Consider the following 23110-nt stretch of genomic DNA (forward strand, 5'->3'; position numbering starts at 1 on the left):
TTTTTGTTTGTAAAAGAGCAATTTGGCTTTTTTTTTTTTTTTTTTTTTTTTGCGAAAATGCACATTACTGAATTTTATATCAAGAAAGTTCCAAGAACCTGCTAATATAAAGCCAACACTTAAAACGTCATAGATTGGCTGAGCAGTTTTGTCCTGGTAATCTCTGAATAACCCAATTCCTGTCCTGTGTGGCTACGCTCACTCACTTCACTGTCTCTGTGGAAGGAGCCATGGATGTTACATAAACACGCCTGCCTTTCACTCTTCGTTATATGGGACTTTAGTATACAGAAATTAGGTTGCTTTCGCATGGCTTTCAAGAAGTCACAAGGACACTACATTTCTGGCAGGGTCAACAGGTATTTTCTGTACTTGCTGAACATTTTCAGAAAAATATTGTGGCCCAATACAGCAGTCATAGCAGGCAATTAAAGGGGGCAAATCACGAAGATGGGGAAAAAGGGTAGCCACTCCAGCTAAGAAGCCTAGATGATACTCCACCTCACAGAGACCACAGGTGCTGGCGATGCATTCAGCAAGGCAGGAATAAGAAAGTGTATTTCTGGACAGCCACACTCTGAAAACATTGCCTTTATTAAAAAATAGAACGGCACTACAAACCACAGCGAGCTGACGCGTTTCACCCAATCCTAGAATAGAAATCGTGAAGATGCATACCGAGTTATTTGTTTTTTTTATCTTTTTTGCTTAAAGTCGTTTTTCAAATTGGTTAAATATTTTTGTTTTTGAGATTTTGCACCTAAAAGCTTGGTTTTTGTATCCTTTTTTTTCTTTTTTTTTTTCTCTGGCTAATACTGAATCCGAAGGGGAGTGTTCTATGAACACATTTTGTTAAACTATGAAAACCTACTTTGTTCTCTTTTTACCCCCCCTTTTTTTTTTTTGCATTCCTAAACGAAGGGGCATAACATTTAATTTGGAACTTGCTAACCAAGTTCCCTTCCATTTATGCACATTTCTATTATGATGCCTCATTAATTAAATAACGCATGTAGGGTTTTTTGTTTTATTTACCTCTCATATTTGCAACAAATTTGGATATTTTACTTTGAATTGACTTATCACATGCTATATATAAAAATAAAAAAATGTTGTTTGCAAAAACCACTGAATGGACCCCTAAATCATGAAACTGCTCCATGCATCTAACTGCTGAATTGTCTTCATCTAGACATGGCTGTACTGCACTAGTAAACCTCGCTTACTTTTTTTGCCCCTGATTACACACAAATCTCTAAAAAAAATAAATACACTGCTCAAGAAAATGAAAGGAACACTTTAAAAAAGCATCAGATCTCAATGGGGGAAAAAAATATGCTGGATAGCTATACTGATATGGACTGGGTAATGTGTTAGGAACTAAAGGATGCCACACCGTTTGATGGAAATGAAAATCATCAACCTGATCACTTCTGAATCCAAAGACACACCCCCGAAAATCAAAGTGAAAAAATGATGCAGCAGGCTAGTCCATTCTGCTGAAATTTTCATTGCAGCAACTCAAAATGATACTTGGTAGTTAGTTGTGTTTTTGTTTTTTAACAACCCCGACGTGCTTGTATGCAAGCCTGACAATGTTGGCACATGCTCCTAATGAGACAATGGATGGTATCCTTGGGGTATTTCCTCTCAGATCTGGACCAGAGCATCAATGAGCTCCTGAACAGACTGAGGTGCAACCTGGTGGTGTCGGATGGACCGAAACATAAAGTCCCAGAGGTGTTCTATTGGAGCGTAGGGGCCATTCAATGGTATCAATTCCTTCATCCTCAGGAACTGGCTGCATGCTCTCGCCACATGAGGCCGGGCATTGTCGTGCACCAGGAGAAATCCAGGACCCACTGCACCAGTGTAGATTCTGACAATGGGTACAAAGATTTTATCCTGATGCCTAATGGCAGTCAGGGTACCATTGTCTAGCTTGTAGAGGTCTGTGCGTCCCATGAATATGCCTCCCTAGACCATCACTGACCCACCAAACTGGTCATGCTGAACAATCTTACAGGCAGCATAACATTCTCCACAGTATTTACAGACCCTTATACTTATGTCACGTGCTCAGGGTGAAAAAAGCACAGGGCACCAGTGGCAGACCTGATAATTCTGGTCTTCAATGGCAAATGTCAACCAAGCTCCATGGCATTGGGGAGGGGCTGAGGCCACTCTCGTGTCCTTTTTCAATTTTTTTGGTCCGAGACATTCACACCAGTGGCCTGCTGGAGGTAATTTTGTAGGGCTCTGGCAGTGCTCATCCTGTTCCTCCTTGCAGAAAGGAGCAGATACCGGTCCAGCTCTCCTTAAGTAACTTCCTGTCTCCTGGAATCTCCTCCATGCTCTTGAGACTGTGCTGCGAGACGCAGCAAACCTTCTGGCAATGACACGTATTGGTGTGCCATCCTGTTGGAGTTGGACTGCCTGTGCAATCTCTCTAGGGTCCAGGTTTAGTCTCGTGCTACTAGTAGTGACGCTAACCTTTTAGCCAAATGCAAAACTAGTGAAAAATCTGAAAAGATGAGTAGGGGAAAAAAGAATAGTTGGTGGCCCCCACCTGTACAACCGTTCCTGTTTTTGGAGATTGTCTCATTGTTGCCCATCTAGTGGACCTGTTTTCATATACACCAAAGCAGCTGAAACTGATTAACAACCCCTCTGCTACCTAAATATCCCATGAGTTTAATTGGCTTGATGCTATACTTCTTATTTATAAAGTTCCTTTTATGTTTAACAGTATATACAATGTCAGTAGTGTGAACTAAAAGGATGGATTTACTTAACTTAAACTATGAAAAGGTGAAAAACACAGAAGTGATGCCATTTTTCTCTTTTTTTTAAATGTTATCAAAGACCTGCATCTTGAGCATACCACAGCACGCAGATCAGATGTGAAATGTCTGCAGTGTGCTCGTGGGGGAGGGGCAAAAAGGTGAATGGGCTCTTCCTGAGAGGATTGGCCAACAGAGGTCATGCATAGATCTTGGGTGTCCTCTGAACTTGTGTTTTAAAGTTTGTGATGGGGGTAGATGTATGTGGGTGTTTTGATTATTTTTTTTGGGCTGAAAGTCAGGTCATTTATATTCCACTTCTTTGCCTGCATGACCTAAAGCTTATTGGAGCAAAAAAAAGGAGTCGAACCAAAAGGGGTTGTAAAGCTTCACGTTTTTTTTTTTTCCCACCTTTAATGCATCCTGTGCATTATGGTGAAAAAACATCCGATGCTTACAGGCCCACCCCCCCCCCCCCCCCACATTTACTTCCCTGGGCCTTCGAAAGTCACATATTGTGAATGCGCTGGCTCCTCGGCTCTTCATTTAATAATTGATAGCAGCGCAGCCATTGGCTCGCGCTGCTGTCAATCAGCTCCAATGACGCAGGGCGGGGCCGAGTCCTGTAGTTGGCGGCTATGGACTTGGGAGCACGCCCGCAAGGTAACCCCCTTGGGAGAGCGCTTCCCAGAGTGGGTTATCAGAAACGGGGAGGAGACAAGAAAGCCATTGGGGGACCTCAGAGGATGATCGGGCCATTCTGTGCTAAACGATCTGCACAGTGGAGGTAAGTATGACATGTTTGTCATTTAAAAATAAAATAAAAAATGTGAAGCTTTAGTATCAATTTAAAGGGTATACAAACTCATCCATTTTATTTTAGGCTTCCTAATGGCTTGCCCTGTAAAAGGCCTGCCTATGTTTTTAGTTTAGTGTTTGGTAACTTTTTACAACTGCTATACATGTATAAAGCAGGAACAAAGATTGTCTCTGGACAGCCACACACTGAACAAATTGTAGCCTTTTATTGAAAAAAGGACAGCACTACAAGTCACAGCAAAGTGAAGTAAAATAAAACCCAACTGCTGACACGTTTCGCACTAACACTAGTGCCATGACTAAGCACTAGTGTTAGTGCGAAACGCGTCAGCACCTCAGTTGTCTGCAACGGTGGATGTTCTTTTGGGTTCCCACCTGAAGCGGCTATTCCCTTTCCCCTTGCTATACATGTATACTTGGTGTACCATCAAACTCAAATTGTACCTAAAGAAGCCTCTGGGGTGGGGAGGATAGTTGGATAAACATTCTTATGTGCTGTGATTAAAAAATATGAGGGGGGGGGGGGCGGCGCGACACCTGCTCTCCAGGTCATGACCTGCAGTAACTGCATTGGGGAATCGCCAATTTTGGCAACGTTTTTATTTACTTTGAAGTTTCTGAAGTCGGCAGTTCTATGCAAGGTTGCTGCAGCATTTGTTTACGTGATGTGAATTGGGAGTCCTGTGGGAACTTTTTTTGTGATGTATCAATTAACCTTAGCATGGTGGTAATGTAGTAACTTTATGTTTCAACTGATTTATCTTGATTAATGAGATGCTATTTTGTAATGAAATTAATTGGCACCCCACTGATTTGTTCAACAAATGATTATAAATCTATCTTTACTCTTTACAGGCCGGGTAACCTGCTTGAAACATACAATGGTAAGTTGTGTTTTTTGTATTTTTTGACTATTCCTCAAATGTTTCTAGTTTTGACTGCATCACTTGTGAACTCCTAATTGGCTTCTGTAAATGAGTAGATTTTAATAACAATGGTAAAACCAGCACAGTTAGTAGTTTTAGGCTGTTTTGTGTATCTACTGGATGTTCTGAAAGCTTTTTAAAGTGCAGCCACATAATTCCACATTCTGTAAATGTTTCCTGGCAGGAATGGATTGTGTTGAGTCATGGCTCGCATTATGGAAGCCACAGCATGGACACTGCTCAAGTTCTAAGATTTTTCTGAATTTGGTGACATTGAGAGGCTAAACTTGGGTCAGACCCACATGCAGCGCATCCTTCATTCTCTTATGTATGCAAATCTTTCTGGCCACTTTCAGTCCAGTCTGCTCCTCGTATAAAGAGGAAATATTTCACTTTCCCTGTAGTGCTGGACACTGATGACAATATCTGATGTGTGAACAAAATGTTTATTTGATTTGTACTCCATGATTAGTATGTGAAGTCTGAGAGACTATTGAACATTTTATTTTTAATATTTTTGTAAGCTATTAAGGTTTAGTGTTAGAAATTCGTTTTAGGGTCAGTTCACACTTAAAGGGGTTGTAAAGGTTTGTTTTTTATTTTCTAAATGGGTTCTTTTAAGCTAGTGCATTGTTGGTTCACTTACCTTCTCCTTCGATTTCCCTTCTTGTCTGAATTTCTCACTTCCTGTTCCTCCCCGGTAAGCTTGCCCCCATCATCATCGCTGACTAACCCCCAGCCAGAATGGCTCGGATAATGGGGGCAAGCTTACTGAGGAGGAACAGAAAGTGAGAAATTCAGACAAAGACAAAAAACATTTAGAAAGGTTAAGTGAACCAACTATGCACTAGCTTTTAAGAGCCGGTGACTTGTCCTTAATGTTCCCCTAACGGGGAAGTTCATTCAAGGACTGCGTAGGCACAAACTTGCCGAAGGAAAATTTCTGAACCTCGCCCGGCATCCAGGCTCATTCTTTAACATCCCCGTGGATTGGAGGATGTTAAAAAAAGAGCCAGGAGGCCGAGCGAGCCGTCCGAGCGCAGCAAGGACGTGAGGCCGACTGGCCACTTACCTCGAAATCCACGTCGCCCTGGATGCCGGCCGAGGTTCGGAGATTTCCGTCGGCAAGTTTGCGCCTGCGCAGTCCTTGAAGGAACTTTCCCGTTAGCCGGAACCATCTCGGCAGATTACATTGCGCCTGCGCAGGAACATTCACGATAGGTGGAACCAGCTCGGCAGATCACCGGTTCACACTGGGACGACTCGTCAGGCGACCCAGCCGCCTGACGAGTCGCGTCCCATTCTATGCAATAGAACCGTTCTAATAGGAGCGACGCAAGACGCTCCGACTTAGAAAAAGGTTCTTGTACGACTTCGGGGGTGGCTCGGGGCGACCTGCACTGACTTCTATACAGAGGTCATTTTGCAGGTCGCCTCTGAAGTCGTCTTTAGGATGCCTTGCAGAGTCGCCCCCGAAGTCGTGCCGCCAAAGTGTGAACCGGCTCTCAAGGAACATATTTAGAAAATAAAAAACAAACCTTTACAACCCCTTTAAAGCTGAACTGCAGGATAAGCAAGCATTGCCCAAATACCTGTGAGTCATGTGTATTCTTCCTTGAATCTTGGTGTGCTTTTGTGTATTACTTCCAGGTCTGTGCAGTAATCCTATGTGAGACATTTTACCTCCTGTGCAGGAACTTCCTGTAATAAAGACCATTCGCTGCTGCTCTCTCCTTGTGCAGGGTCACGGGTCTTGTCTCCACCCCTCCCTGTAGTGGGTGTGCATTCTGAGTCCCTCCTACAGACTTTGTATAGCATGATGATGTCAATGGCACATTTTAAATCCCAGTTTAGCATAAGGATTTGGTGCACACAGTAGATTTCCATCTCTCTGGACATTAAAACATATATTCTAGCAGGATTTTTTATTTTATTTTTTTGTGTCTGAAGTTCAGCTTTAAGCATCCTGTTTGTGGGCTGCCGATGCACCACAGCAGATGAAAACATACATGACCCTTTAACAAAGCAGCCCACCACAATGCACAATATAATGTTCTGTGCATTGGTTTCTACTGCACATTGCAAAGGGGCACTGTTCTCAATGAATGGCACTGCGAGTCGCTGCCCTTTAAAGCAGGTCATTGTTATGTGTTGTTAACCTACCCACAAGTGTGAATGCGCCCTTAGTCTATTTTTTTTCTGATGGGTCAGAAAACAATTAAACAATTTTTATATACCATGTAATTAATGGCAAAACTACATGGCAAGTCCCTATTTTCTGGACATGACTGTATTTATTAGGCAAGTCCCTATTTTTCTGGACATGACTGTATTTAAGGGCTACTCCCAGGAAAAACTTTTGATACTACAGTATATTACTCCCATCTTCTAGTATTCTTCACGTTTGTTTTTTTCATTATGTTTTTTCATCCAAAATTCAGTTTTGGCTACTCCAGCCTAAATTAGGCTTAATATGTTGGCAAAACCTGGGTATGAATCCCTTGCCCTCTCACTTTATGGTGATGGTGCTTCTTAGATCTGTAAATTCAAGCAAAATGTTTTATTGCACCTGGTCTCTGACCAGAGGAGTATTAGGTTTACTGGTAGCAGACATCGGCCATGGATGCCTATGTTGAATGGATAACCTCCTATATTTACTTTCTACTTTTGGCTCAAATAACATTTTGAGGTGGCTGGAAGATGTCTTCAGAAAACAAACGTCCTGTAGTGTGTGGTTTCACTGCTTTCCTACAGTAGAAGATTGGTGTCTTTTACGTTTTTGTGCCATTATATCCTCTTGCTGTTCTGATATTTGCTTGGTATTTTGTTAATATGTTAATTATTTTTTTAACTGAGTTATTAGTCAAGTTGTAGATTGTTACTTTTCAGTATTGCAACAGTGGTGTTCCTGTATACAAGTAGCAGAAGTTTAATGTTTATTTGTTTTTTGACCCTTTCCATGGTTAAAGATTAACTTCCTGCCCCTGTATTGTTTAGTTTTTGTTTGTGTGATTTGGATAGAAAGGTGGAAAGCAGTTTGTTTGGAGCGCTGAGTAGTAGACTTTGCTCTGTGATCCTTGCACTATGGCTCTCTGAGTTCTTTGTCCTGCAAGACTTTGGCCTACAGGTCTTTTGATCACAAAATTGTTTTTTGGGGGTTGTTTGAAGCAAGATGCATATACTCTTCTTGCACCATACTCACCTTTTTCTGTCCTGTCAGGGTGGAAGTGTGTAGAATTTCATTTGGCAACTTAGTTTTGAGGTATAAGCTCTGGGGCTCTTATACTTAGTTGCTGATTTTGATCAGTTTGGCAGCCAGTGATGACTGAACACCTGAACTGCATCCTTGGTGTGACTCCATCAAAGTGGAAGTAAACCCTCCTATCGTTTTCAGCCAAACAAGCTGCCATCTTGGCCTCTGTTTGATCTTTAACTGCCATGATGCTGTACATGTGATCAGTTATGACACCAGCCATTGCATTTGACAGTTTGAAAACGCAACCAATGTGACAGCATTTCCTGAAAGCCGGGAATGCAATTTTTGCTTTTTGAGATTAAATCGATGGGTTTATTTCCGCTTTAATAATGAAGTGTAGATGGGGCTTTTGGCCTTTTTGAAGATTGTACCTTTTTTAAAGGTTTAAGTCTGCAATGGCAGCTCACAGATTTTCTTTATCCTGACAGGTTCCACTTAAAGCGAAGTTCCGCCTGAATTTTTAATTTTTTTTTCAAGTCGGCTACAAATACTGCAGCTGCTGACTTTTAAAATAAGGACACTTGCCTGTCCAGGGAGCCCACGATGTCCTCACCTGAAGCTGACCCATCCCTCGGCTCCGGGTGCAGGCGCCGCCATCTTCGGTACGGGAATCAGGAAGTCAAGTCTTGTGGCTTCACAGCCTGGTTCCCTACTGCGCATGCGCGAGTCACGCTGCGCATCCTGACTGGTCCCTGCTGTCTTCTGGGACCCCTGTGTCTCCCAAAAGACAGCGGGGGGGGGGGCAGAGGAGGGGCCAGACATGGTGTAGATCACTGTGGGGGGAGGGAGGAACTGGATCAACAAAAGTAAAATTTCTGGTTAGAACTCAGCTTTTAATAGGAGGCAGGTAAATCACAATATTTTATGTTGTGAATGTCCCTGCTGTGCTCTGCACAAGTATTTTTTATTTTTATGAACGATCAGAATTTTTTTTCCTAAAATTAATGTGTAACCTCATTCACACAGACTTTAGGCATGGACAGTGGCAGGAGATTACATATACTGCGTCTGGACTGACAGATGGTTGCGGACAGCTGTACTAAGCAACGACAGGCTGACAGGAGCTGCAGCTGTCCTCCAATCTTTGCATGTATCCATGCATTTAAGTAGTTGCCTGCTGTTTTAGGGGTAGATGTCTGGTTCACATGTTTGCTGGGATGGACATTTGCCCCCAACAGCAGGATACCTCTCAATGTGCAGGTCAGTGGACAGCTGCAGTTCCTGTTGGCCTGTCATTGTTTGGTACAGGCTGAGCGTCCCCAGCTGCAGGATATGCAGTCTCAGTCTTTCTCCTGTCCATGTGAATGAGACCTCAGTGTCGTGTAAAAACTACATACCCAATATGGCAGAAAGGTGGCATAGAGGAAAACTTTATTGAGAAATATGAAAGCTGCTATGGCCAACCTACTTATTCCCTTTTACAGCCAATGGTTTTAGGTCTTTCTATGTCGGTGACTTGGAACAAGCATGTACATCAAAAAGTCATTAATTTAGTGCAATAATCATTGTGCAATCCTCTTCAGATGGGAAGGTGCGCTATATACAGAAATGTGGAGTCCGCCATTGCCAGCATCTATTTGAAGATGCTTGTTGCCAGGTTTTTACTGAACCCCTTGGCTTCAATAGGTTTGGTGTCGATGACCCAGAAAAGTATGCAGATCGGGAAAGTCAAAAAATACTTTGTTCTGGGTCAGTGTCTCGCAGTATTATGGCCAGCTGGATAACATGACGGGCAGCTAGCTTTTATAGAATGAAAAGCAATGGCAGCCTTCATGTTTCTCTCAGAAAAGGTTTCTGCTATGTGAAAGGCATTCTTGGGTGTAGTGCTTTAAACTAGTATTATTGTTTCTCGATTTTGATTTGAGAATGTTCCCCATCATGGTGTTTTGAAAACATTGACACTTTGGAGATGCATAGGACTTGAAGGATAATTCATTCCACCCAAAGCAGCAGTCATCCAATGGCATCTCCGCTCTGGAATCTCATTTGAGATTTCTCGGCTCTAATGCCCCATACAGACGGTCATTTTTTGTGATGAAAAAAAAATGACGTTTGAAGTGATGAAAAAAAACGACATTTTTGAAACTTCATTTTCAAAAACGATGTAGCATACACACCATCATTTTGAAAAATGATGAACAAAGTGACGGCACTCTAAAGGGGAAGTTCTATTCGCCTTGAGGCTGCTTTTAGCTGGTTACTTGTTAGTAAAAGATGATTCGTGCTTTTTTGTCTGTTACAGCGTGATGAATGTGCTTACTCCATTATGAATGGTAGTTTTACCTCCCGTCTCAAAACTTGCTTCTGGGCATGTGCGGGTTTAAAAACGTCGTTTTGCCCACACACTATCATTTTCATTGACACAAAAAATGACATTTTGAAAAACGACACAAAAAATTCGAGCATGTTCGAATTTTTTTTTTTGTCATTTTTCAGAAGACATAAAATGACATTTTGCCCACACACGATCATTTTAATTGACATTTTTAAAAATGTCATTTTATTTCATCACAAAAAATGACCGTCTGTACGCGGCATAACTGCTCTTTCTAAATGAGTGTAACAAATGTCCCTCTCTTAAAGATGGATCACTCAATGTATGTATTCCCCTTTTTCTTTTTTTTTTTCACTGTTTTTTTTTCCCCTAAAATGTATACACCAAATTTATACAAGCCAGTTTTTTTCAAGTATTTGCTGTGGTCCAGTAACCAAAAATGTCTTGCCATAAGGATATTCATTTACCAGTAGTTTTTTCGCTTTTCATGAACTAAAAATTTACCAACATCCATGGTATATATGGGTTGTTATTGGCACACATTCCAGCTGACCAATAACTGTAAAATACTGAAGCTCTCTGAACTAAGCAGTAATGAAAAATTGAGTGACCCATCATTTTAGCTTTTGTAATAGTGCCTGAACTAGGAGATATTGTTTATCGTGCCACTGGGAGCCACAACACAGGAAGCCAACGTGTAGATCAGGGTTTCTCAACCAGGGTTCTTCCAGAGGATTCTAGGGGTTCCTTGAGCAATATTTGCCTCTCAGATGAGTTCCCACTGGCACCGTTTATCTTTTTAGCTATCTGTAAGAGGGTAAGGCTTCCTAGTGACCATCGCACTAATGTATCATGAGTTGTAGATATAGAAATTTTTAGCAGGGGTTCCCTGAGACTTAAAAGTTATTTCAAGGGTTCCTCTGTGTTAAAATCGATGAGAGGCTGATGTAGATGAACTTGCTGGTCCAAATCCTATTTTTTTTTTTACATGGAAATGCCCCTTTAGAGCAGAACTTTGGCCAAACCCTATATAAGTACTTGGTTGCAATATACTCGAGTATAAGCCGCGTTTCAGCACATTTTTTTTGTGCTGAAAATGCCCCCCACGGCTTATACTCGAGTCACTTTGCGCCTGATCTCCCGGACTTTGGGGTCCTGGACGGCCGTAGGTCCCCTGGACCCACTCTTCCTCTACAAGTGTGCAAAGTTTGTTGTCCGGGGGACCTGCGCCCCGGGGAGCACCAATTTTTCAAAGCCGGGCACCCCTTCCATAGACTCCTATGTTAAACGGTAATTTCTCTGGTAACTTTGGGGACTTGTTACTAGGGTTGTCCCGATACCACTTTTTTAGGACCGAGTACAAGTACCGATACTTTTTTTCAAGTAGTCGCCAATACCGATACTTTTTTTAAATGTCCCCCCCAAATGCAGCCATGTCCCCCCCATATGCAGCCATGTCCCCCACATATGCAGCCATGTCCCTCTAGCCATGTCCCTCACATATGCAGCCATGTCCCTCTAGCCATGTCCCTCACATATGCAGCCATGTCCCTCTAGCCATGTCCCTCACATATGCAGCAATGTCCCTCTAGCCATGTCCCTCACATATGCAGCCATGTCCCTCACATATGCAGCAATGTCCCTCTAGCCATGTCCCTCACATATGCAGCAATGTCCCTCTAGCCATGTCCCTCACATATGCAGCAATGTCCCTCTAGCCATGTCCCTCGATGCGGCGGCAGCGGTGGGGGGGGGAAAGTATTCTATTTAGGTATCGGGGGTATTTGCGTGAGTACGAGTACTCCCGCAAATACTCGGTATCGGTACCGATGCTGGTATCGGTATCTGGACAACCCTACTTGTTACCGTAGGTCCTCTGGACCAGGAACTTGGCACACATGTAGCCCCATTTCTCCTCTAAGTGTGCAAAGTTTGTTGTCTGGGGAGCACCCATTTTTTTTTTTTTTTTTAATTCAGGCACCCCTTTCTCAGACTCCCATGTTAAACGTCCGTCTAGGCATGGGCACAGTGAGGCATGCACATGGACACCCTAGGCTTATACTCGAGTCAATACCCTTTCCCATTTTTTTGTGGTAAAATGAGGTGCCTCGGCTTATATTCGGGTCTGCTTATACTTGAGTATATACGGTATCTACCTACATGATTTCAAACGTATTGTTTGTTTTTCCACGCCACTATATATATATCTATATCAAGAAGGGACTGGACTATTGTCTTTAGCTTCCATGCCCATCTAATGCCCTTAACCTGCTAAATTGGTGAGGTCATTTTGTATGCTTTTTTTTTTTTTCCTGGAAGCCTGCCTAAATACCAATGCCTTAGGGCCTATTCACTCTTGTGTTGCACTAATATGTACCATGCATGGCAATACACATGCTCTTAATAGAGTTGATGTGTCATGCATTGTGAATGGCACACCAATGAAAATGGAACTATCCACACATCAGCGCACCACTATGCACGTCGCATGTTTTGGTGCCCTGCATTGCGCAAAAAAAATAAAAAGTTCCGGTGTATTTTGTTTTAATTTGTTGGTGTGTTGGCAGTCTATAATGGATGGGCTGCCTTAATGCAACAGAACATGAAGTGTGACTCTAACATTGGACATGTTGGAACAGTACTATCTGGTTCAGTTCTGGCAGTTTATTGCATGGGCGCTCAACCTGTGGCCCTCCAGCTGTTGTGGAACTACAACTCCCATCATGCCTCATAGTTGTCACGGTCAGCCTGGCAGTGCATCATGGGACTTGTAGTTCTTCAACAGCTGGAGGGCCACAGGTTGAGCACCCATGGTTTATTGTATATGTAGCTAAAACTTCTGCTTTAGTTAGTATAGAGGGGTTAGAACCCCTTCCAGCTTTTCATGGCATGTCCTAGAGGTGAGATTTTTTTGTCCTGGTGACTATTGTCAAAAACAGTGTTTGCTATGTGCACTTAATATACAACAGCCTTTTTGTGGCGTGTGTTTTTTTTTTCTTCTTTTTTTTTTTTAAGTTCTGCGTTAAGCCCTGTATGATGAATTATCAAATGTGAATTTGTTGGTGAAACTGACTTTGTTGCATGATTGCTGTAAAAGATTGAAGATTCCTGTTGTTTTGTTCCCTTTGTACTCAAGTTTATTGTTCTCTTTCAAGGATGCGCTGTCATTGTCTTGTGATTAGTTAGAATAGAGATTGTTCAGTCTGACACCTAGAAATCCTAAGTCTGGTTGAGTATAATGCCACGTCATTCAGGCCATATGCCCCATTGTTCTAGAAAATGTTCCCATTCAGGATGAATGTTTTAGTAGTAAACCGATATTTCTGTTCAAGTGCAAATGAAAATGTCCTTGGTTACCGAAAATGATTTTTAAGTCGTTCTTCATGGCTCCAGTGTTGCAGTTTGCTCTGCTGCCCTAATGAATAACATCTGGACCTTTTTATATAAAGGAGAACCTTTCCCCAGCCTTTAATGGGGGTGATGAAGGCTTTTATGACAGCAACAGCAGGTGCATTGTGAAGCAGGATGCTATGCTGGTGTTCATGTGTATGTAGGCCTCAACGAATGGTTCTAACCCACTCTGAATTTATTTATAGTAGTACAGATTATGTCCATATTTCAAATATAATTAGGTATTAAAGTCCACTTTTGAGCAGCAACCCACCTCAAACACAATTCGATAAAAAAAAAAAGTAGTAGACGGGCTCCTGGAAATGCTGGTTTCCTGACTGACTAAAGTGCTTTTAAGTCGCGCAACCCCAGAACAAGCATGCTTTAAATTGTCAGTGTTTTTTTTTTTTTTTTGCCTTGTTCTGGGTCAGCGATTCAGACCACATTAAATCCAAGTCATCAGCATGACAGCTAGGGGAGCGTATCAATGCAAGCCTCCATTATTCTCGTGACTGTCCCCCCCTAAATTGTGGCCTCTGAATGGTTTGGAGCGCCATCCCTTTAAGAGACACACAAATATCTTTAACATGCTTTCATTTTAAATATAAATATTTTCCTGAGGTGACCAGCCTTAAGAAGCAAAGAGTAAATGTAAGGCCCCTCCATAGCTTTTTCTGACCTTTTTTTGCAGTATCCCATATGGAGGGGACTTTTTTGTTATGCCTAAACTGGAGCTGTCTTCTGATTGATTATTTGCATAAATTCCAGTGACTTGTCGGTATGGTTCCCATATCGAGATGGTTCCTGTAAGGACTGCGCAGGCGCAATGCTTGCCGTCGGAAATCTCCAAACCTCGGCCGGCATCCAGGCTCATTCCTTAACATCCCCGTGGATTGGAGGATGTTAAAAAAAGAGCCAGGAGGCTGAGCGAGCGTAGCGACTGGCCACTTACCTCAAATTCCACGTCGCCCTGGAGGTTCGGTGATTCCTGTTGGCAAGGATTGCGCCTGCGCAGTCCTTACAGGAACCATCTCGATAGCCGGAACCATATCGTCAGATCACCGGCTCTTGTATCCATTTTAGGTTGGTAGCTGCAGGCACTATGGCTTTCTTCCTGCTCCCTCCATTGCATCATAAAGTAAAAAAATATTTTTTTTCCATACCAGGAAAATTATGATGGGCTTTCAGTTTTTACTATAGAAGAAAACTTGTGTCCATCTTTTTTACTTAAATGGGTCTGTAGGACATGTGAGCTCATTTCAAGCTGGTATACTGTGGCATTGATTGTGTTCCTAGTGATACCAGAGAGCCTGGTAAGAGTAGATGTGGTCCAATATGTAGCTGTACTCGGTCCACACTTCTGACCAAAAAGCGTGACTTGTCTTGTGACCTAATGTTGAGAACCTAAACTCTTCGGGTTATAGTGCCCCTTGAAATCAGTCATTGTTTTTATATTTGAGATGGGTGGCTGTCCAGACGTGGACAACTTGAAACATTCAATTGTGTGCTAGAAACTATTTTCTCAGCTGCAAAAATTAAAACTAGGTTCACCATATTTATTTATTTTTTAACTGACAAACTCTCCAACTGTTGGAAGACTTCTATTCAAAACAGGAAATGGAGCTCCTCGTAATTCTTGGTTTGCTCTGAGACTTGGAAACACTTCATCAATAATGACCAACGTGTTCCAACCACTGAATGAGGTTGAAATCAAAGATGGGTTAGAATCCTGTAATAGGGTTGAGATAACTTGAGTTAAAACCATGCAGTTAGGTTGACCTCAGATGGGTTAGAACCATGGAATGGAGTTGACCTCAGATGGGTTAGAACCATGGAATGGAGTTGACCTCAGATGGGTTAGAACCATGGCATGGAGTTGACATCAGATGGGTTAGAACCATGGAATGGAGTTGACCTCAGATGGGTTAGAACCATGGAATGGAGTTGACCTCAGATGGGTTAGAACCATGGAATGGAGTTGACCTCAGATGGGTTAGAACCATGGCATGGAGTTGACATCAGATGGGTTAGAACCATGGAATGGAGTTGACCTCAGATGGGTTAGAACCATGGAATGGAGTTGACCTCAGATGGGTTAGAACCATGGAATGGAGTTGACCTCAGATGGGTTAGATTTTACATGGGTGCTCAACCTGTGGCCCTTCAGCTGTTGCGGAACTACAAGTCCCATCATGCCTCTGTCTTTGGGAGTCATGCTTGTAGTTATCAGCCTTGCAATGCCTCATGGGACTTGTGGTCCTGCGACAGCTGGAGGGCCACAGGTTGAGCACACATAGGTTAGAACCATGGAATAGGGTTGAAATGAATGCCTATATTTTTTTTTTTAATAAACAATATAATATTTATTCAAAAGATGATGCCCATTCCAATAGATTTTTCTCTCTTGATTTTTCTAAGACTCAAAGTTCCTGGGCAATTGGGAGTGGAATTCACTGAGAAGTCAAAGATGAGCGGTCTTGTGTGAATTGCTTGAAGCTTTATGGACTGGAATGAACTCTTCTTAGGCTTTCCAATTCAAGAACATACTGGAAATGGTCTTCACTGCTGAAGTGCTTCTGTTGACTTAAAATGTATTTATCATGACCTGTTTGTATTATTTCTGGAAACGTTTTGAATGCTAATCACCTTTTTGCATTTACATTTTGTACTGTTTTTATGATGCAAATTGTTAAAATTTTCTTCAATAAAGGAAACATTTTTTTAAAATAACAGCTTGTCTCCATTTTGTTGAAAATCTAAAGTGTGCAAATTGCTTGTAGATCTCGCACAATTGATGGGAAATGCATAGATATGTAGGTGGTAATATACTGTACTGAACAATGCTATGAAATGATGGCCTTTGCATAAAACTAGTACAGTAGGGTTCCTTGTGGTTGTCATTGACCATCCCAGACTTGCATATGATACTTCAGACCCTTGTGTTCAACATTCCTAAATGAGGTGGCACTTATTTCACTGCTTGTCTGCCCCCCCCAAAGTATATCCATAATATACTCTTGCCCTAAAATAATCCAGGTGTACTTCCAATGTTTACTGCTACAAAATGGTGACCAAGTTCTTGAACCAGTAGCCTTGGGGTTTTTGCGTAGTTATTGGTGTACATTTCATCTTGGCAATGGCAGAACAAGCTTCTTTGGCCACCATTTTTAGTTTTCTAGTGATGTATCTATTTTATGACATTCTTGGGTAAAACAAGTGGGGAGGGACTGGCCATCGCACTTCAGTTCATTGACTGTGTTTTGATTGGTCAGTGACCTTCCACAGAATCTGGTCATCACATACATTTCATTGAATGGGTTTGGCTATGTTGGTCAGCCACTATGGTGTCTGATCATCACATTGATTTCAACAAATGGGCAGTATCTGTGTGTCGGCCAAAAAGAAGTCTGGACATCACATAGATTCAATGGATGAGTTTGGTTACGTTGGTCAGGCTCCATGTTGTCTGATCATCACATTGATTTTCAATGGATGGATCATTTGTGTTGGTCAGGTGATATGGAGTCTTACCATCACATTTTGTCAGTCAACCACTATGGCATCTTATCATTATACTGATGTCAATGAATGTGTTTGGTTATGTTGGCCAGCCTTTGGCATCTGATCATCAAATGGGTTCGGTTACGTTGGTCAGCCATTATGGTGTTTGATCATCACATTGATATCAATGGTTAGGTTGGTCAACCAACCACTATGGCATCTGATCATCACATTGATGTCAATGAATGGGTTTGGTTATGTTGGTCTGCCTTCATAGCGTCTGATCATCACATTGATGTCGATGAATGATTACGTTGGTCAGTCTCTATGGAATCTGATCATCACATTGATGTCAATAGATGGGTTTGGTTAAGTTGGTCAGCCACTGGCTTCTGATCGTCACACTGATGTCAAATGGGTTTGGTTACATTGGTCCGCCATTGCGTCTGATCATCACTATGATATCTATGGTAACGGTCAACCAACCACTATGGCGTCTAATTATCACGCAGATGTCAATGGATGGGCTTGGTTATATTGGTCAGCCACTATGGCATCTGATCATCACATTGATGTCAATGAATGGGTTTGGTTACATTGGTCAGCTGATCACACTGCCAATGAATGGGTTTGGTTACGTTGATCAGCCATTATGGCGTCTGATCATCACACTGATGTCAATGAATGGGTTTAGTTACATTGGTTAGCCACTGGTATCTGATCCATCACACGGACATTGAATGGGTTTGGCTACGTTGGTCAACCATTATGGTGTCTGATCATCACACTGAAGCCAATGAATAGGTTTGGTTACATTGGTCAGCCACCATGGCGTCTCATCATCACCACATTGATGTCAATGAATGGGTTTGGTTACGTTGGTCAGCTGATAATCACACTGTCAATGAATGGGTTTGGTTACATTGGTCAGCTGATCATCACACTGCCAATGAATGGGTTTGGTTACGTTGATCAGCCATTACGGCGTCGTCACATTTAGGTTTGGTTATATTGGTCAGGCACTATGGCATCTGATCACACTGATGTCAATGAATGGGTTTGGTTACGTTGATCAGCCATTATGGCGTAGTCACATTTGGGTTTGGTTATATTGGTCAGGCACTATGGTATCTGATCACACTGATGTCAATAAATGGGTTTGGTTACGTTGCTCAGCCATTATGGCATCTGATCATCATGTTGCTTTCAATGAATTTCAGTTTCAACCACTAGAGTGGCGCCATTGAGTGAAAGGGATTACTTCACACAGTTAAGTGAAATGGTCTTGGGGTAATCCTAATAAAACATTGGTTCTTCAAGTAATGGTTTCCAGCACCAGATTGTAGGTAGTCACCTGATCCTTTATCAGCCCCATCTGCCCCCCACCCCTTCCCATAAAGAGGGTGAAAACTTCAGTCTATGGCAGGAGCCATCTTAAAATCCATCTCTACAAAATGGCTTACTTTTTTTTAAACCACTTCCTGTCCAGACAGGAAGTGATCTATCTCCAGGACAGCAGCATGTTAATGCAATGAAGACAAAGGCTATTAATGAGTCTTCCCTGTCTGGCTCCTAAAGGGTGTGCAGTCCCCCTCTCTATCTTTACCACCCTTTGGACAGTGAAGTCTCCCCAATCTCCTGAGGGTGTCCCCATTGCCATTCTGCCAGTGACCCCATGGCTGATGGTGGATATGGAAGAAGGGGGTGGGTCTTAGTACATCACCTGAGTTGTGGGGTAAATGTAGAGAGTGTCAATCACAGGCAGAGCTCATAGCTGGGAAGGAAGCTACAGATGGCGGCTGTGCATTAGAGAGCGCACTCGGCTCTCCGCATTCCCTTCTCCACTCAACTTTGCTGAACTTTGGGCCCCTCCCGGGACCCCCCTGTGGCCCCTAGCACCCCACCTGTGCTCCTCGGGGAGCTCCGCACCCCCTGAAATCCGCGTATTTTGGAGCTTTTTTCTCCCCCGATCCGGAGAGGAGGAGAGGCGAGGAGTGTGCTTCGTTGTTTTCCCAGCTTCATGGCGTACCTCCATATTTGTCTGCTCTGAGCGCAGCCCGGATCTTCTTCCCCATCCCCTGCACCCCTCTTCTACCTCCCCTGCACCCCACTCGTCGCCATCGCACCCCATTTTTACCCTTTTTTCCGGATTTTTATCGTTTTTTCGGACATTTACCGCGAACAGGATTTACAATGCTTCCGCCTCTGGATTGAACAGGTGAGCTCCTGCACGCTCCCCATCCCCCTTTTTTGCAAGATTTGGGGTGTTTTCGGGGGGTTTCGATCACTTTCATGTCCGATGACGCAATCGTTATATTTATTTTTCCGGGGCGAGGCAGCAAACTTTTGCGTTGGCCGGGCTGTATCATCCGGCATTAAAGTTGGGATTTGGGGGATCCCCTCCCCTGTGATTATTATTTTTATTTTTTAAGGGGGTTCCCCTGTCCCTTTGTCCCCCTCGGTGGTTTTGCTTTGTGTGTTTCGGCTCCGATCGCGGATCCATGTAATGGGAGACTTTGTAGCATGGGGGTGGGGGGATCTCACCTTTCCTTAAACTTTTGACAGCAAACACCTGGACCCCCCCATCCCCCATTATTTGATTTATTTTGTAAAGGGGTGCCCTGTCTTTGTCCCCCTCGGTGGTGTGCATGGTGCGTGTCAGCCCAATGCAAAGGCAGACTTTGCAGCATTTAGTGAGGGGGTCTCACCTTTCATTCAACTTCTGACAGCAAATACCTGGGACCCCCCATTATTATTATTATTATTTTTTAGGGGTTCCCTATCTTTGTCCCCCTCTGTGATTTGCTTTGTGTGTGTGTCAGCCCCTGATCCATGCAAAGGGAAACTTTGTGTAACATGGGGGGATCTCACCTTTCATTCAACTTTTGACAGCAAATACCTGGGACCCCCCATTATTATTACAATTTTTTAGGGGTTCCCTATCTTTGTCCCCCTCGGTGGTGTGCATGGTGCTTGTCAGCCCAATGCAAAGGCAGACTTTGCAGCATTTAGTGAGGGGGTCTCACCTTTCATTCAACTTCTGACAGCAAATACCTGGGACCCCCCATTATTATTTTGTTTATTTTTTTAAGGGGTTCCCTATCTTTGTCCCCCTCTGTGGTTTGCTTTGTGTGTGTGTCAGCCCCTGATCCATGCAAAAGGGAAACTTTGTGTAACATAGGGGGGATCTCACCTTTCATTCAACTTCTGACAGCAAATACCTGGACCCCCCATTATTATTATTATTTTTTTTTTTTGTGTAAGGGGGTTCCCTATCTTTGTCCCCCCTCGGTGGTTTGCTTTGTGTGTGCGTGTGTCAGCCCCTGATCCATGCAAACTTTGTGTAGCATTAGGGGGATCTCACCTTTCTTTCAACTTTTGACAGCAAATACCTGGACCCCCCCATCCCACCTGATCTATAAACTGATCCAAGATGAGCAGCAATAAAGAGAAATCCGGAGAGGAGGAGGAAGGGTCGGCTCACAGCAATGTATCCAGGTAGGAAATGTATAACTTTTGTAACAACTTTTTTTCCCTGTCCTATAGGATCACACAGCTGACCTGCTCCCCCACTTTCTCCTAGGGACACCCCAATATTTTATTACACATTTTTTCTTTATTTTTTCCTCTCCGGCTCTGACCTTGACTTCTCCCATTGCCACACCCTAATTTTCCCTGCTAATTTCAGAAACTTGGAAAGTCTAGGAAAGGGCCCCTGATACACTCTTACACCGACCCCCCAGCTTACATTTCTCCTATTTTACCATCAATTTCTCCCATTTTCATCCTTTTTCATGCCTCTTTATATATGACCTTGTGCCTTTTTAGCCTCCACTGCATTGCACCATTTTTTGTTCACTTCACAATTTCAGAAGTTTTATTTCACACACCAGGCCCCAGTGAAGCCTCGGTGTAAATTATGTCAAATTTATCCATCGGATGCTCTCTAGGGATGAATAGTGTCCGTCTGTGCTCCCTAGTCACCGAGCCGCTCTCATTTATTTTCCCTTTCTTTTTCCTTATGGTCCATTCAGTTACTTATTTTAATTCCTTTTATTAACATTTATATTCTTGTTTATTTATTTTATGCATTATGTAATTACCAACGCATACCTAACTGCATATACATTGTGTGTGTGTGTGTATGTATAGGTATATATACACATATTCAACTTTTGACAGCAAATACCTGGACCCCATTATTTTTTTATATATATATTAAAATCACATATGCTATTTTATTTGATACATGTGTGTGTGTGTGTGTATATGTATGTATGTGTGTATATATATATATATATATATATATATATATATATATATACACTCACATTCAACTTTTGACAACAAATACCTGGACCCCCCATTTATATATACATACATATATACACACACACAACTTTTGACAGCAAATACCTGGATCCCCATTATTTTTATGTATGTGTGTGTGTGTGTGTGTATATATATATATATATATATATATTAAAATCACATATGCTATTTGATGCATTTGTTTACAGTTTTGTGATATTTTTCTGCCTATTCTACAACATTTAGAACTTCAAGCATCAAACAGTGATTAGTATTTTATTACTTTTTTTAATTTATTTTTTTATAACCTCCTAGCACAGTGCTTCGCCACTCCTGTCCTCAGGACCCACTAACAGGCCAGGTTTTATGTATTACCTTGGGGAGATGCAGACTAGAATACTGCAATCACTGGGCAGCAAATGAGATCACCTGTGATGTTAGAAAAGTTATCTTGCAAACCTGGCCTGTTAGTGGGTCCTGAGGACAGGAGTTGAGAACCACTGTCCTAGTGGAAGTTTGTCAGATGCATTAAGAGTTGCCCAGTATATGGGTATGTAAAAAATAGTTTAAAGGTGCCTAGTGTATGGGTATTTAAAAATGATGCCCATTGTATGGGTATTTAAAAATTATTTAAGGATGCCCAGTGTATGGGGATTTAAAGGTGCCTAGTGTATGGGTATTTAAAAACTATTATAAGGGGGCCCAGTATGGGTATTATTTTTTTTCTTTAAATACCCATACATACCAGGCATCCCTAAATGCTATTTTATATATATATATATATATATATATATATATATATATATATATATATATACACACACACACACGCACCAAAATGCTGGGCAATATTAAAGGTACCCAGTGCATAGGTAATAAAAAAAAAAGTGCCCAGCAGATGGGTATTTAAAAATGTGCTTTGTAATTTTGGGGGAAAAAATGTGTCCGGTATTAAAGGGGGAAAAATAAGGATGCTTTGTGTATATATAAAATAAAAAAATGTAGGGGTGTCCAGGTAATGTGTGTTTAAAAAGGGTGCCCTGTATATGGTTAATAAAAAATAGGGTGTCCTGTACATGGCAAAAAAGTTGCCAGTATGTGGGTATTTAAAAATAAAATTTATTTTGTGCAATATATGGTGCTAGTTATGAGTACCACATAAAATAATTAATATAATATATATATATATATATATATATATATATATATATATATATATATATATATATATATATATATATAATCTATATATATATCTATCTTCCACCTACCATTTTAAGAGCTTTTACATGTTTTGGACGTATTACAAATTATTCCACTAGTTTGTCTATATATCTAAATATTTATTGTCCGCCTCTGCAGTTTATTTAAGGAGGTATTTATATTTGGGAATTTTTTTCCTATTCATTTTAGAGTTTAAATTCACTAAATTAAAAATATTAAACAGTGTGGTTCTGCTTTTGTTTTTTAAACACTTTTTTTTTTGTTTTTTTCTTAGACTAGCTTGGCAACCTAGGTTAATGTTTTGAAGTTTGGAACTTGTTTTGATTTTAGTATTTTGCATTGAGGGGGTAAAACCCTGTGTTTGTGGTAGTTTGCTTCCTGTGGTACCTCCTCATTTTCTCAGGCTCACACCTTCCAATCACATGTGATTCTACTAAAATCATCTGTGAGCTGAAATGCAGGTGGTATAGGGCAGTGGTCCTCAACTCCTGTCCTCAGGACCCACTAACAGGCCAGATTTTAGGTATTACCTTGGGGAGGTGCAGACTAGAATACTGCAATCACCGAGCAGCAAATGAGATCACCTGTGATGTATTTCAGTTATCGTGCAAACCTGGCCTGTTAC

General features: G+C 41.9%; 1 protein-coding gene across 3 annotated transcripts in view; it reads left to right on the forward strand.

Moving 5' to 3' along the window:
- Nucleotides 1-18579: 18579 nt before the first annotated feature.
- CHD2 (chromodomain helicase DNA binding protein 2) overlaps nt 18580-23110 on the forward strand; it is a 142963-nt gene continuing 138432 nt past the window's right edge. For 2 of the 3 annotated variants that reach the window (XM_040342358.1, XM_040342360.1), the window contains exons 1-2: nt 18581-19168; nt 20336-20448. In XM_040342358.1, coding sequence (XP_040198292.1) covers nt 20384-20448 — 65 coding nt within the window. In that variant the 5' untranslated portion in view covers nt 18581-19168; nt 20336-20383. Of the gene's footprint in view, nt 19169-20335; nt 20449-23110 lie in introns of all 3 variants that reach the window. The other variant, XM_040342359.1, reaches the window with a different exon arrangement.

This window comes from Rana temporaria, chromosome 3, assembly GCF_905171775.1.
Source record: "Rana temporaria chromosome 3, aRanTem1.1, whole genome shotgun sequence".
NCBI lineage: Eukaryota > Metazoa > Chordata > Amphibia > Anura > Ranidae > Rana > Rana temporaria.